General features: G+C 37.5%; 3 protein-coding genes and 1 gene segment (V, D, J or C); all 4 read right to left on the minus strand.

The window, feature by feature from the left end:
- Nucleotides 1-15,623, minus strand: part of LOC121523659 — a 189,612-nt gene that overhangs the window by 142,451 nt on the left and 31,538 nt on the right.
- LOC121523628 (gastrula zinc finger protein XlCGF8.2DB-like) lies at nt 833-3,180 on the minus strand. Its single transcript, XM_041808568.1, has 2 exons — nt 3,045-3,180; nt 833-2,420 (listed from the first exon to the last, which is right to left on the minus strand). Exons 1-2 carry the CDS (start codon nt 3,067-3,069, stop codon nt 1,282-1,284), a joined length of 1,164 nt encoding a protein of 387 aa, XP_041664502.1. The 5' UTR covers nt 3,070-3,180; the 3' UTR covers nt 833-1,281.
- LOC121523598 (zinc finger protein 501-like) lies at nt 4,964-8,179 on the minus strand. The gene is made up of 2 exons (XM_041808532.1): nt 8,060-8,179; nt 4,964-6,697 (listed from the first exon to the last, which is right to left on the minus strand). Exons 1-2 carry the CDS (start codon nt 8,082-8,084, stop codon nt 5,358-5,360), a joined length of 1,365 nt encoding a protein of 454 aa, XP_041664466.1. The 5' UTR covers nt 8,085-8,179; the 3' UTR covers nt 4,964-5,357.
- LOC121523556 (gastrula zinc finger protein XlCGF57.1-like) lies at nt 9,578-14,344 on the minus strand. 2 transcript variants are annotated; one of them, XM_041808483.1, is made up of 2 exons: nt 14,212-14,344; nt 9,578-12,161 (listed from the first exon to the last, which is right to left on the minus strand). In XM_041808483.1, the coding sequence occupies exons 1-2, from the start codon at nt 14,246-14,248 to the stop codon at nt 10,477-10,479; spliced, it is 1,722 nt and encodes a 573-aa protein (XP_041664417.1). In that variant the 5' UTR covers nt 14,249-14,344; the 3' UTR covers nt 9,578-10,476. The 2 variants fall into 2 exon arrangements, with proteins under 2 accessions (XP_041664417.1, XP_041664418.1); XM_041808484.1 differs by lacking the exon at nt 14,212-14,344 and adding an exon at nt 13,044-13,130.

Consider the following 15,623-nt stretch of genomic DNA (forward strand, 5'->3'; position numbering starts at 1 on the left):
CTCCTTCTCAGAAAGAACTGTTTCTGTGTCTGTGGCTTTAACTGTTGTGGATTCTGATTCTTGGGGGAATTTTGGACAGGCCAAATATTTTTGCTAGAAAAGCCTGTGGGAATGCAAATGTGATGGTTCAGATATTTTGCAAGACTGAAAGCTTTACCGCAGTCACAAATGAAGGGTTTCTAGACAATGTGGCTTCTCTTATGTTGACTCAAAGTTGCCATAAAGCAGATTTTTTTTTACAACATTCAGAATATATATATATTTTTTCTCTTGTGTGGACGGACACATGCTGAGTCAAGTTTTCTTTACAGATAAGCCCTTTACTACACACAGAGCAACTGAAAGGTTTATCACCTGTGTGAATTCTCAGGTGTATTTTCAGATGACAGTTTAATTTAAATCTTTTACCACACTCTGGGCAGCTTACAGGTTTCTAATTTGTATGAGTCTTCAAATGATCAGTCAGATTACTTTTATTGCTGTAATTTTTTGCCACACTGACTGCAGCTGAAGGGTTTTTCTCCTGTGTGAGTCCTCATGTGACCTGCCAGATGACCTGTATATCTGAATCCTTTGCCACACTCAGGGCAGCACTTCAGTTTGTTACAGTCTTTAGACACAAGTTTAGAAGACAATTTCCCATAAAAAATCAAATGAAACTGTCCAAAAGATACAAGCATATCCCACAAATTTCCATGAACATACTTAAAAATTTCCAAACAAATTCCCTAAAATATCCTCCAAAAATTCCCTTAAATTTTATGAAAATTGTAAAATTTTATAGCAAATTCTTCAGATATTTCCAAGTAAATCATTCAAGCTTTAATGGACATTTTAGACAATTATCTAAAAAAAAATCTAATAGCAGGAATTACCACTTTGTCGTAGGAAAGACAAAATGTAACCTCCTGATTTGTACATGCAGGGTCTCAGGAGGTTGAAGTTTCTCCACAGGTTACATGATCATTAGTAATTCACGATAAAGCAAAAAAGTTATACCTCAAAAAATGTGAAGCAAGCAGCAAAAACTACACAATACCAAAGTAGATTAAATACAATAATATGAAAATAGTGACAGATGAATGCTCTAAGAAGCCTTTAAAACTATGGACAACAAGATAAGCAACACAAAGGAGAGAAGTCCAGTTACCTATTAAGACCAGGGAATTGAGTTGCTTTCCATGTATATATCCAAAACCCCCAACCTGCCTGATATTTTTTTCAAATTCCGTCTATGACCAATCCCTCTGACACAGAGATCAGCTGATGAGTCTCTTCGTTTTATGAGCACATGTGTCGAATAAGTGTTTCTTGACACGTAAATCCTTTACCACACTTGGAGCAATTTAAGTGTTTTTCTCTATTGTGGATTAACATGTGTTGGGCTATAGCACCTCTATGTGCAAATCCTTTACCGCACTGAGAGCAACTAAAGGGTTTCTCACCTGTATGAATCCGGATATGTTGGGACAGACTTTCTTTACGACTAAAACCTTTACCACACTCACAGCAGCTGAAGTGTTTCTCTACCATGTGACTTTTCTCATGTTGCTTCATATGTCGTTTAAACTGAAATTTTTTACCACACACAGAGCAACCAAATTGTTTTTCCTCTGTGTGAACAAACATATGTTGGGTCAAGTCTTCCTTGCGGGTAAATTTTTTACCACACATAGGGCAACTGAAAGGTTTATCTCCTGTGTGAATTCTCTGGTGTATTGTCAGAGTACGTCGAAACTGAAATTTTTTACCACACTCAGAGCAGCCAAAGTTTTTCTCTCCTGTGTGAGTCTTCACATGATCTGTCAGATTACTTTTATGGCTGTAACTTTTGCCACACTCAGGGCAGCTGAAGGGTTTCTCTCCTGTGTGAGTTCTCAAGTGAACTTTCAGATGACTTGAATATCTAAAACTTTTGCCACACTCAGGGCAACTGAAGGGTTTCTCTCCTGTGTGAATTCTCATGTGACCTGTCAGATGGCCTGTATATTTGAATCCCTTGCCACATTTAGGGCAGCACTTCAGTTTATTACAGTCTTCATCCTCTAGTTCAGAAGATTCTTCAATCTTGACCTCAATCTCTGGATATTTCTCTGCATCTGAGCTCCTTGACCCTTGTAATTTTCCACAGTCCTCTCCATTAGCTCCTGTTTCCATCTGTTCAATTTTTATTTGATGAAGCTGCAAGGACTGAGGTTTCTCGTCATCATGTACAGTCTCTGAAGGAAAAGGAGGGAACTTGATATCAGCCTCCGCCTGTCCTTGAAGCTGCTTTCCATCCTCACTGATCAACTGTTTCTCCTGTTCCTGTTTCAGGTGTGGGGGCTTAGTGTCCTCCTGATCCAGGGTGGGACTCCACTCCTGCTTCACAGGAGGCTCTTTCTTACTCACAAAAAGCTTCTGATCATCAGCAGGGAGTACTGAAATGCAGAGAGAAACAGTAAGAGAAGCTGAAAGATTATGTCAGAAACAATTCTGCATTTTACGATCATCCTTGGATGTCAAATTTAATGCTAAGCTAAATGTTATTTCCATAGAGCTATGTAAAACTGTAAAATATAATATAATATGTGTTTTATTAGTTGATATGCAGTAAACCGTGAAACATTTCCTTTTTTGACATGAGGTCCATATTCAACAAAATAGCTGTTATTAGATTTGAAAATTATACAAAGGTTCTGCTTATTGAGACTGAAAGGTTGGCTCGCATTTAAAGCAGGAAAAAGTAGGATTTTGCTGGTCTCAAAACAACATGGCAGACCACAGAGGCGAGCAACTTGTTAGCTAATTAGCACCCTGTTCGCTAAGCTAGCCCAGGCTCACGCGTTCTCCCTGAAATCAGACACCAAAGTTTAAATTTTAAGAACATCAAGGAATAATCCGGACCGAAAAATACAGAGGATGAGTTTCACATGGACAGTGGATCTCACGGATAGTAGCTGTGACTAACACTTTGCTTTCTGTTGATGTGAACGTTAGCTAAAGGCTCATCACCCTGAAACATTTACAGTTAACACGTTTCACGAAGGAGGAAATAAACATACCGGGAAGATCCGGAAACATGGACATGTTACACACACCCAAAAGTTAATAAAGGAGAAGAAAAGTCAACTTGGAAGACTTTTTCAAGGATAACTCTGCTCCCACAGGACGGTTGATCACCCAAAGGGTGAGCTGAGAATGCGTCTTATGGACCCGGAAACAAAAACACAATTTCCTGTATACTCATCTGACCTTCAGAATAAAGGTGTACTTTTAAATGTCCACACCTGACACCTATCAAGTAGATTAGCTAACCCAACAAGATTTATTGAATTAATTGTTTCATCACTGACATGAAATTAATTTGTAAAAAGTGTTGCTATTTGGTTCAAGACTGGCAACAAAAAGGGGGGCCTTCCCACAGATCAAGCAGTAAGGGGTTAGCCTGATAGTTAAAATAGATCACTACGTCACTAAACAGACTTTTTTACTTGAGCGCATTTATTTCAATAACTTTTCTATTTCTCAGAACAGGGGTGTCAAACTCAACCACAGCAGGGGCTGGATTCTGAACTTGGGTCTAACGTGAGGGCCTAATAGGGTCGATATTTTAACCATAAAATGTCAACCTTATTTTCACCAGGAATTAATTATGGGGGTATAAAAACTTGGCTCTGTTGAGAAATGATTTTGCGATTAAAAGGTGAACATGATGAGTTAAAAACTGAAAATCTGAGATAAAAAGTCAAACTTATAGGTGTAAAAGGTAAAAACATGACATTTAAAGACAAAATAATGTTTTTAAAAGGCAAAATATGAGCTAGAATATTGAAACCATGATTTTTAAAAGTAAAAAAACTGAGATGAAATTCAAAGTCAAAATTTTGAACAGTCAAAATATGAGGTAAGCATCAAAATCATGAGTTTCAAATGTCAAAATATGAAATAAAATTAAAAACCATGAGTTTTTAAGGTAAAAAAAAATTAGATAAAAGTAAAGTTAGGAGTTGAAAAAGGTCAATACAGTAGATAAAAGTCAAAATCATGACTTTTAAAGGTCTAAATAGGATTTAAAATTATTAATCTAAAGGGTAAAAGTATGAGATGAAAGTCAAATATATGAGATGTAAAGGTTAAATATATGAAATAAAAAGTCAAAACCATAACTTTTAGTCATAACTGAGATGCAAAAGTAAAAAATATATATGGAAACTACTAATTTCTTCCCCACATTCCTGACTTTTTATTAAATTATCTTTATTGTTTACTTTTTCTAATTTTTGTGACTCAACGAGGATATTATAAATCATCAAGATTAAGTTTACATTTTCATACTGGAGGAAATCTGCAGATCTCATACTGGTGGGCCAGTTATAATAAAAATATATGATCTGGTGGGCCAGGTATAACTGCACCACAGGCTGGATTTGGCCCCTGGGCCTTGAGTTTGACACCTGTGTTTTAGAGAATCAAAATAATGGAGTTACATTAGAGGTGGTAAGTAATTTATTACATTCAATCAAATTACTGTAACTGTGTTTTTGGTGTACCTGTACTCTTGAGTAAATTCTGAAATTAGTAGCCTATTATTACCTCTACTTAAATAATTCTTAACGAGAGTAACTGCAAGTTCACTTGAATGCAATATTCTATTTATCTGTTTTTAACTTTTTCCACCTCTGTTGACTACACAGTAGCTCTTGATGAGAGAATGACTCCACATAACTTCCAAATGCAGCTGTTGCATTTCACTTTATTATAATGGTTTGAATTTACCTGAACAACCTGGTCTTTATTGGCAATAAAGAAAATTAATATTTCATTGTACAACTCCCAGTTGTTACTGAAGCTGGACAATTAATTGTGATTTAAATTAGATCACAGTATGACATATCGTGATTTTCAAATCACAGAAGGTTAAGTAATCTTTGAGTTTAAATACGCGTCAAAAAACAGTATCACACATTCTTTGCAGCAGAGATGTTTATGCTGTACACATCATACAAACATTGAAGCATCATTTTTTTCCAGAATACTTGACAAAAATCATACTTTCCTTTTTTTGTATTTTTGCCTTAGTCAAAATGAGAATGACATAAATATCCTCATTCTCCTCTATACAGCAATTCACATTGTAACTACAATACGAGTCAAAATAATCTCAGATATTTTTTTTTCATAATTCTTTGGCCAACACTTTTATGATGATTGCTACAAGGCTGGAAGTTAAACAAATCAGTTAATTTACTACTCTGATCAAAGAACATAAAACAGATATGCACTTCATACTGGTTTGTGCATCATGTTATGTCATCCTGACTCTGACTGGAATTTGCCAATAACTCACTGGAAAAAAATTGCACGTGGTTTTTGTTTCACTCAGAATCATCATAAAAACCTTCTGTTTCAGGTCCAGAAAAGTCCTCAATGATGACCTCAATCTCTGGTTGTAAATGTCCCTCTGGATCAGAGTTCCTGGCTTTCTTTGATCTGCCACAATCATGTACGTCAGCCCCCATCTCAGTCTCTCCTTTGAGTTTTGTTTGTTTTTTCAAAAGCTCTGAAGCATGATCACTACCACACTTGTGTCTCCTTAACTGACAGTGCCATGTAAATCTTTGCTCACAAAAACTGCAGCTTAAGGGTTTTTCTCCTGTATGAACTCTCTTGTGTTTATTCAAATTTTCTTTATTCCTAAAAGTTTTGGTGCACTCAGAGCAACTAAAGGGTTTCTCTCCTGTATGAACACGCATATGATGGGTAAGATATTTTTGACGACTAAAAGCTTTACCACACTCAGAGCAGCTGAAGGGTTTCCCTACCATGTGGATTCTCTCATGTTGCCTCAGATGTCCTTTAAAATTGAAATCTTTACCACACACAGAGCAACTGAAAGGTGTATCACCTGTGTGTATGAACATATGCTGGGTCATGTTTTCCTTGCGGGTAAATCCTTTTCCACACACAGAGCAACTGAAAGGCTTGTCACCTGTGTGAGTTCTCAAGTGAACTTTCAGAGTACGTTTAAATTGAAATTTTTTACCACACTCAGGGCAGCCAAAGTTTTTCTCTCCTGTGTGAGTCTTCAAATGATCTGTCAGATTACTTTTATGGCTGTAACTTTTGCCACACTCAGGGCAGCCAAAGGGTTTCTCTCCTGTGTGAGTTCTCAAGTGGGCAGTTAGATTGCTGTTATCTCTAAAACTTTTGCCACATTCAGGGCAGCTGAAGGGTTTCTCTCCTGTGTGAATTCTCATGTGACCTGTCAGATGACTTGGATATCTGAATCCCTTGCCACATTCAGGGCAGCACTTCACATTGTTACAGTCTTCAGCCTCAGGTTCAGAAGATTCTTCAATCATGACCTCAATCTCTGGATGTTTCTCTAGATCTGAGCCCCATGCCCCCTCTGATTTTTCACATTCCTCTCCATCAGCTCCTGTTTCCATCTGTTCAATTTTTAGTCCATGAAGCTGCAAAGACTGAGGTTTCTCGTCATCATCTTCGGTCTTCAAAGGAACAGGAGGGAACAGGAACCTGACATCAGCCTCCGCCTGTCCTTGAAGCTGCTCTCTGTCCTCCCCGACCACCTGCTTCTCCTGTTCCTGTTTCAGGTGAGAGGGCTTGGTGTCCTGATCCAGGCTGGAGCTCCACTCCAGATGCTCAGGAGGATCTTCTTTACTCACAGAAAGCTTCCGGTCATCAGAAGGGAGTGCTGAAATACAGGGAAAAACAGTAAGAGAAGCTGAAAGATTATGTCAGAAACAATTTTGCATTTTAAGATCACTCTTCAATTAAAAATTTAATGCTTAGCTAAATGTTGCTTCCTTAGAGCTAAGGAAAAATGTTACCCAAGAATAGATTTGTTCATTGTCACCTAAGATGATTATAAAGACTGTGAATATAATCTGTGTTTAAATTACTTATCACGCAGTACACTGTGAAACTTTTCCTCGTTTGACATGAAGCTGTTTTCACTAAAATAGCTGTTATTAGATTTGAAAAAAATACAAAGGTTCTGCTTATTGAGACTGGAAGGTTGACTTGCATTTAAAGCAGGATCAATTAGGATTCTGCTGGTCACACAAACCACATAGCAGACCACTGGAGGCTACCAGGTTTAAATGTGCCAAGGACATGAGCTAGTCAAAGCACTGCAGGTACTGGAATGTCCAGGACAGGTATTGCTAACAAAGAGTTACTGACCCCTTATGAGTCCCCTTTGGTTACTGCTGCTATACCTGTCAAGCTTCTGCACCTGCTATTTCAAATATGGAGTTTTCAGCTGTACAAATAACCAGTTTTCTCAAGGAAATAATCAGATTCATGGAAAAAAAAATATCAAAAATATCACAGAGCATGTAAAGACTACAACAACATGATTTCACACAGCACCATTTAAAGAATAACAGTATGATTAACAGAGCTTTAGTCTACGTCAGCTGGTACTTGTGGCGGGGGCACCAACTCAGATGCTTTTACAGCTTGAAGCAGCATCAGTGAATGCATCCTCAGCTGCAGGAAGAACAACATGCAAGTTTATACCAGTAAACTATCCATAGAGGACGTAGAGTCTTAACCTGGTTTCTAACATAAACAGACAGCTGGTTAACAGTTTATCGGTGTTTTCAGTGGAGGCTGCTATTTAACTGCTGTTAGCTTCTTAATGGTAGTAGCTAATGTGCAAAAGAGAGCTAATGTGAAGCTGAATGATCTAGTTCATGTGTTAAATGCAGTGTATATCTAGGACATTATCATTTACCAATGAAAATACAAAAGAGAGCATTTATACTCATCTAAAAGCAAGCGAGCACTGACCCCCAGAGAGACTACTGAGTTAGCTAGTTAGCAGCCAGTTCGCTTAACTAACACACGGTAAAAATTCAAAATCGAAAGGTCAAATTTTAAGAAAATCAAGAGACACATATTGCGGATAAGGAGGTTTATATGTACGGTGGATATCACAGATACTATCTGTGGCTAACACTGTGTTTCGTGTTGACTTGAACGTTAGCTAAAAGGCTAACCTCCCTGAAACATTTACAGTAATCACGTTTCAAAAAGAAAATAAACATACCAGATAGATCCTGTAATCCGGACATTTTACGCACACTGAAAAGTTAAAGGAGGGGAAGAAAAGTCAACTCGGAAGACTTTTTTCCAAGGATAACCCTGCTCCCACGGGACGCTGGATTACCCAGATATGTGTACTCAGAAGGAAATAGTTTTCTGGACCCGGAAACAAAAGAAAAAACACACAGTTCGTATACTCTTCTGGCTTTCAGAATAAAGGAGGAGATTCAAATGTCCAACCCCTTAGACCCATCAAGTAAATTGGGCATCTCAGCGATCAAAGCCACTTATTTCCTCACTGACATGGCATGTCTGTAAAAAAAAAAAAAAAAAAAAAAAAGGCAACGAATTACAATTTAGAAAGTTTCCCTTAATAGATATGTTATCTTAAGTATATTTATTTTAGTGTCTTTATGTTGTTTAGAGAATCACAATAATAAATTCACATTAGAGGTGGAAAGTAACTCAGTACATTTACTCAAATGACTGTAATTGTGTTTTTTGGGTGTAAAGGTGTGACTTTACCTGAACAACCTCATCTTTATTGTCAATAAGGAAACTTCCCATTTCATTGTACAACTACTAAGTTGCTACAGAGGCTGGGCAATTAATTGAGATTTAGATTGGATCCCAGTATGTCTTGCTGCAAATTTCAAATTACAGAAATTACAGTATTTATATGAGTTTAAAAGTGTGTCGAACATCAGTTTCATACTTTTTTAAATTTTTTGCAGCAGAGATGTTATGCTCTACACATCATGCAAACATTGCAGCATCAGTCTTTTTAGGGGATAGTTTACAAAAATCTTACTTTTCTCATTTTCTAAAGGTTTTTCACATTCAAATTGAGAATGACATAAATATGCTCATTACCTTTAATATAACAATGCAGGTTGCAACTCCAGTATGAGTCCAACATTTTCCCCAGTGGAGTGTCGTATTTAAAGCCTTTCTCATTTTAAGCAAAATGAAGTTGCAGTAGAAGAGGACAAAAAGGATGAATTCCCTGCAGTGTTACTTGAGGAGGACAATCCCAAAGATGTGAAAAGAACAAAACCATATGTCATCACTACCTAAAGTGCATCACAAAACTGGCAGCCCACTTGCATCTATTTTCATCCCGAAATGTGGAATTAAAAAGACAGTAATGTTTTTCTAGTGGGGACAATGTCTGAATATCCAGGTCTCCCTTTAACAGTCTTGTCTCCACAGTCATTCTAGACTCCGGTTCACATCTGTATGCACAACACTCTGGCACCCTCTGTGACCTACAGTGACATTGAACAGTTACTATCACGGTGTGAATGAGTGAAATGTGGTGTGAAATTTGATGAAAAATAGTGTAGTTGGGCCCTTAAAGAGCACAAGGCATGTGTCAGAACTAAGAGACAGAACAATGTATCTATAATGTGCTCTATATACTTTTTGACACATTTTCTCAACAAAGCACTTTTGTAACCCATTGAAAATGACCCACTTTTGGTTGAGAGCCCTTGTTTCAAGGTACACCTGTTGGCTGAATTATAAATTTTGGATGAACCCAACTTTGACGAATGATAACTGTCATGATAACATGATAATAAAATTAAGTATTTATGATTATTAAAACACATTATTCAAAGCAATGGCTGAAAAGAAACATTTGCTGAGTTTCTGAATAATCATTAGTGACACTATTAAAATAGAGATGCTTAGATGAAATTAAGGGTTCTTCAACCCCCCAAAAAAGGGTGTAAAAGTACCTAAGCTAATAATATTGATGTGGAAAGAGATAAAACTTCTGTTCAATGTGAAGCTCTTGATCTGTGGAGTGGGACAGCACTGTCAGACTGGGGGTCACGTGGATAATGGCAGAATAAAAGATATTCAAAGTTTATGGGAAGGAAACTAAACTGTGTCCTGTAGGCTACAGCAGAGATGGCTTGCACATCTGTCTGTCTTTGTCAGATGAAATGAAATTGGTCTCAAATGTCTAACTTCCTTTTCTCTTAACAGTGAGACTCGTCATATATCAGTCCTTCTGGAGCTCATGTAAGTATAAAAAATCCAAATGGAGTCACGACATTCTAAATAATTAATAGAAGAAGAAATAATCATGGCTTGATATTCTTTAAAAATTGTGAAAAAGATAAATCTAAAAACTCAATATATGGGAAAGAGGGACAATTCTATCCACAATTCCACAGAGACCTTAAACAATAAAAACCTCCAGAATGCTGATGATACACAGTTGTACATCACAAATGTCAGATTATTTCAGTCCAGCATTACCACTTGAAATAATACGATTTACAGTCTTAAACCACAGCAGATTCCCAGCTCAGAGCGGACAAGTTTTATTTCTTACTGGTTTGTCAATATGGCATTTCCTGACTCGTACTGAAGTTTCCTAATCTCTCAAAGTAAAAATTGCAGATGGTCTTAGGATCCCTTGGAATCATCATGACACCCGTCAAATTCAGGGTCAGGAAAGTCCTCTATGATGACCTCAATCTCTGGTTGTAACTGTCCCCCTGGATCTGAGTTCTTGGCTCCTTTTGTTCTGCCACATTCCTCGAAGTCAGCCCCCATCTCAGTCTCTCCTTTGAGTTTTGTTTGTTTTTTTAAAAGCTCTGAAGCATGATCACCAACACACTTGTGTCTCCTTAACTGGCAGTGCCATGTAAATCTTTGCTCACAAAAACTGCAGCTTAAGGGTTTTTCTCCTGTATGAACTCTCTTGTGTTTATTCAAATTTTCTTTATTCCTAAAAGTTTTGGTGCACTCAGAGCAACTAAAGGGTTTTTCTCCAGTGTGAGTTGTCAAATGTTTTTTCAAACAGCCCTTTTCAGCAAACCTTTTGCCACACTGAGAACAACCAAAGGGTTTCACCTTTAAGTGAATTAACATATGCTTTTTCAAATTGCCTCGTCGATCAAACCTTGTGTGACACACAGAGCAGATGAAGGGTTTCTCTGTTTCGTGGACAATCATGTGTCGGATTAGAGTTTCCTGACATGTAAATCCTTTATCACACTCAGAGCAGTACAAGTGTCTTTTTCTGTTGTGGACAAACATGTGTTCAATTAAAGTTTCTTTTTGGGCAAATCCTTTACCACACTCAGAGCAGACAAAGGGTTTCTCACCTGTATGAACACGCATATGATGGGTAAGATATTTTTTACGACTAAAACCTTTACCACACTCAGAGCAGCTAAAGGGTTTCTCTACCATGTGACTTCTCTCGTGTTGCCGCAGATGTCCTTTAAAATGGAATTTTTTATCACATTCAGAACAACCAAATTGTTTTTCTCTTGTGTGTATGAACATATGCTGGATCATGTTTTCCTTGCGGGTAAATCCTTTTCCACACACAGAGCAACTGAAAGGCTTGTCGCCTGTGTGAATTCTCATGTGAATTGTCAGAGTACGTTTAAATTGAAATCTTTTACCACACTCGGGGCAGCCAAAGTTTTTCTCTCCTGTGTGAGTCCTCAAATGATCTGTCAGATTACTTTTATGTCTGTAACTTTTGCCACACTCAGGGCAGCCAAAGGGTTTCTCTCCTGTGTGCGTTCTCAAGTGGGCAGTTAAATTGCTGTTATCTCTAAAACTTTTGCCACACTCAGGGCAGCTGAAGGGTTTCTCTCCTGTGTGAATTCTCATGTGACCTTTCAGATGACTTGTATATCTGAATCCTTTACCACACTCAGGGCAGCACCTCACGTTGTTACATTCTTCAGCCTCAAGTTCAGAAGATTCTTCAATCATGACCTCAATTTCTGGATGTTTCTCTGGATCTGAGCTCCTTGCCCCTTCTGATCTTCCATAGTCCTCTCCATCAGCTCCTGTTTCCATCTGTTCAATTTTTATTCCATGAAGCTGCAAAGACTGAGGTTTCTTGTCATCATCTTCAGTCTTCAAAGGAACAGGAGAGAACAGGAACTTGACATCAGCCTCCCCCTGTCCTTGAATCTGCTCTCCATCCTCACTGATCAACTGTTTCTCCTGTTCCTCTTTCACTTGTGAGGGCTTGAAGTCCTCCTGATCCAGGCTGGAGCTGCATTCCTGCTGCTCAGGAGGCTCTTCTTTACTCTCAGACATCTGCTGGATATCAGTGGGAGGCACTGAAATACATATACAACACCCAAGGAAAGTTTTAAGATTATTTCAGAATCAAATCTGTATTTTAAGCCAACTCTTGAATGTGAAAGATATAGTTACATCATTTTCAACAATACTGTTAATAGAATAACAGTGTTGTTGGCACAGTATTGTCAACTCGGGCTGAACAATTTGGGAAAATAATTGAATTGCTATATACCCCATATTGTGATTGCAATTTGATATGCGATTATTGCTGAAGTTCCTCATCTTATGTTACTTTAAACAAACGCAAGCAATAAATCATTCTTTACTATAGCCAACACAATATTAGATTAAACATGGGCTAAATTTTTTTGAAAAAATAACGTCTTGTCCGGATTTTGACTTGTATTGCAAATTGGATATGAATTTTTGGATTGAAGGGAGTGGTAATTGTTATATCATTCTCATAGTCAATAAGAAAAATGCAGACTGTTCTTAAAGAAATATCACTTGCACGATTGCATGACATGTAATAAATTACATCTCCACCGCAAAAAAAAAAAAAAAAAAAAAAAACGGTGTAAACTGGTATTTTGGCACAAATTTCAGGTTAAAGAAATATTGCACCTTCTGCGATTTGAAAATTGCAACAGGCCATATTGCAATTTAATCTAATTTGTTATTAATTGCACAGCCCTATTGTCAACCATTTATATTGAAGACACCTCTGGCAAGGGAGCCATCTCAGATTATTCTAGTAAATGTATCTTCAGCTGAAGGATGAACTAGGCTTGTCCTCAAAAAAATCAATACAGTAATGTATCATCACACACACTTTGTCAATACACGCATCAGTGCAGATTCTTCAGAATCTATATGGCTCTAGATGCTATGACAGCAGTTTTAAAACATATACCTACCATGGTGCAGTTAGTAAAAAAGCCAGCAGTTGGAGGTGCTTGAAAAACTGCATTATGCAGCGCACATCCTAGTCAAAGTGTTTACAAACAGAGTGGTCTAAAAGCAAAGATATTGGATTATTTGTGGTTTCTTAAAACATCAGAAAGTCAGGGGCTGGGCATGAGCCATGCAAGCTGTAAGAAGCTAAATCACTGCAGAAACACCAATTTGCCCAACACCAGCGGAAGCAGTTGTTATGTTTCATGTGTGCAGTACAACACAAAGCATGCATTTAAACGTTGATGATAGTGTTGCAAAAATGTATGTGTTGTTGATCTGTAGATTTACAAATACAAAAGATGCCTGTGTGTGCCCAACATAATGTCGGACTGTATGAAGGACCTGAAGGGGAGAGGCACATTTTGTTATTGTTTCACCATTCAGATGTTCGGAAAATATGTTTGGAGATTTCTGGGTCCAAAAGCAGGACCAGTACTGCATGAACTAAAAAAAAAAAAAAAAAAACGAAAAAAAAAAGAAGTCTGCACAGTTGAAAGAATTTTGCATGAACTCTAGAATCCTGTGTAAGACAAGCCTGTGGTTAAAAATCAAGCAGGTCATCAATTTCACGTACAAGTGCATTTGATGCTGCTTTATCAAACACAAAAATGATTGGACTGTGCATCATGTTTGGCTGATGAATTTACCCATATTCAAAATCAAACTGATGAAGAAAGTAGTGTAAATGTAAGTTATATAATGTATAAAAATATTCAGTCACTGCACTTTAACATTTACTTGAGCATTTATTCCTTGCTCAAACTTTTTTTTAAAAGTTCTGTCAAGTAAACGTAAAACTAGACAAACAAGCCCTTTTTAATCATGCAAGCTGACTTCGATCAACAATTACAGTTTCCTTTATTGATCCTTTATAAATGATAAAGCCTGTTAGCATTTTAGCTAATCTAGCACACTGCCACGCAGTCTCTCCGAAATCAACCACTAAAGTTTAACTCGTGGGATTATCCGGACCAAAGCAGAGGAAAGAAGGAGATCCTCATGCACTGTGGATATCAGATAATAGCTGTGGCTAACATCGTAACTTGAGTGAATGTGAACGTTACCCAAAGGCTCAGCCCCTGAAACATTTATAGTAAAAAAGTTTACAGAAAAAGATAGAACACAAACCTGGAAGTTCCCGAGACCCGGACATTTTTACACACATGCAAGATTCAAAGGAAGAAAAGAAAAGTCGATTGTGGGCACGTTACAAGGATTGTCTGCTACATGAGTACGCTGGTTCATGCTAACACGACAAATGTGCACTGAAGGAAATACGGTAGTTGTTTGGACCCGGAAACAAAACAGCGACTCCTTTACGCGCATCAAGCCTTCAGAATAACGGTAGAGTAAAGCTAACTTCGCAATCAAAGCTTTTCATTTTATTTCTAACGTGAAATTTCTTTGTTAATAGTGTTACTATCTGTCTAAGGCTGGTAACAAAAAATCTGTCTTAATGCAGATGATGCGATTTATACTCTACTGCAGTGTTACTCAACCCTGCTCAACCAAAGAGCCAAATTGTTGAAAAATGCCATCGCAGAGCCACAATCTATATGGTGAGAAGTGACTAAAATGGGCAAAAAAAAAAAAAAAAAAAAAAAGCTGCTCAAAGGCAGGAAAATGGGGGAAAGTGGCATTTAATGGCCAAAAGGCAGCTGAAATGGGCGAAAAATTGCAAAGAAGCAGGATAAAAGTGGCTAAAACTGATGAAACAGGAAAAGAAGTAGTAAAAATGGGATGAAAGCAGCAGAAATTGATTCAAAGTGGCAAAAATGGGGGGGGGGGTTAGGCATACAATGGAGAAATCTGGATGGAAAGTGGCAAAAACAGGTACAAAAACACAGAAATTGCTGGTCAAAAAGCAACAAAAAAGAGTGAAAAGTGACTAAAGTAGGCAAAAACCTGTAAAAGGGTGGGGTAATGGGGGAAAGTGGCATTTAATGGCAAAAAAGGCAGCTGAAATGGGCGAAAAATTGCAAAGAAGCAGGATAAAAGTGGCTAAAACTGATGAAACAAGGCAAAAATGGGATAAAAGTGGCAAAAAATGGTCAAAAGTTGCTAGAAGAAGTGGAAAAAAATGGGCTAAAAGCAGCAGAAATGGATTCAAAGTGGTAAAAAATGTAAAAAGGGGAGAAAATAAAGGTTGACAATTAAGTTTGACCATTAAAACCTACTGTATACATGAGGGAAACATTCTGGTTAATGTTACATGCAAAGATAAATTCCTGAGGTCAAAGTTTAAAAGAATATTTCAAATTAAGACATAAAAGAGCCACAAATCATCACAAAAGAGCCACACGTTGATATCACTGCTCTACTGCATCCTTCAGTAGTCAAGCCCTCTCACAGCTACTGACTGTTTTTAAACTTTTTTTTTCCCAGCATGCTCTAGTCAATCTCAAATTGATGTTGAGCCCCCACAAATCAACTATATGATTTTCTCTCGACAGAACATTGAGCCCATTATGTTGACCACATTAGAGAATGTTAGCATTGAACATGTCCAAAAGTTTAAATGTTTGGGTATGTGGTTAAAC

The sequence above is a fragment of the Cheilinus undulatus genome, linkage group 16, assembly GCF_018320785.1.
Source record: "Cheilinus undulatus linkage group 16, ASM1832078v1, whole genome shotgun sequence".
Taxonomy (NCBI): domain Eukaryota; kingdom Metazoa; phylum Chordata; class Actinopteri; order Labriformes; family Labridae; genus Cheilinus; species Cheilinus undulatus.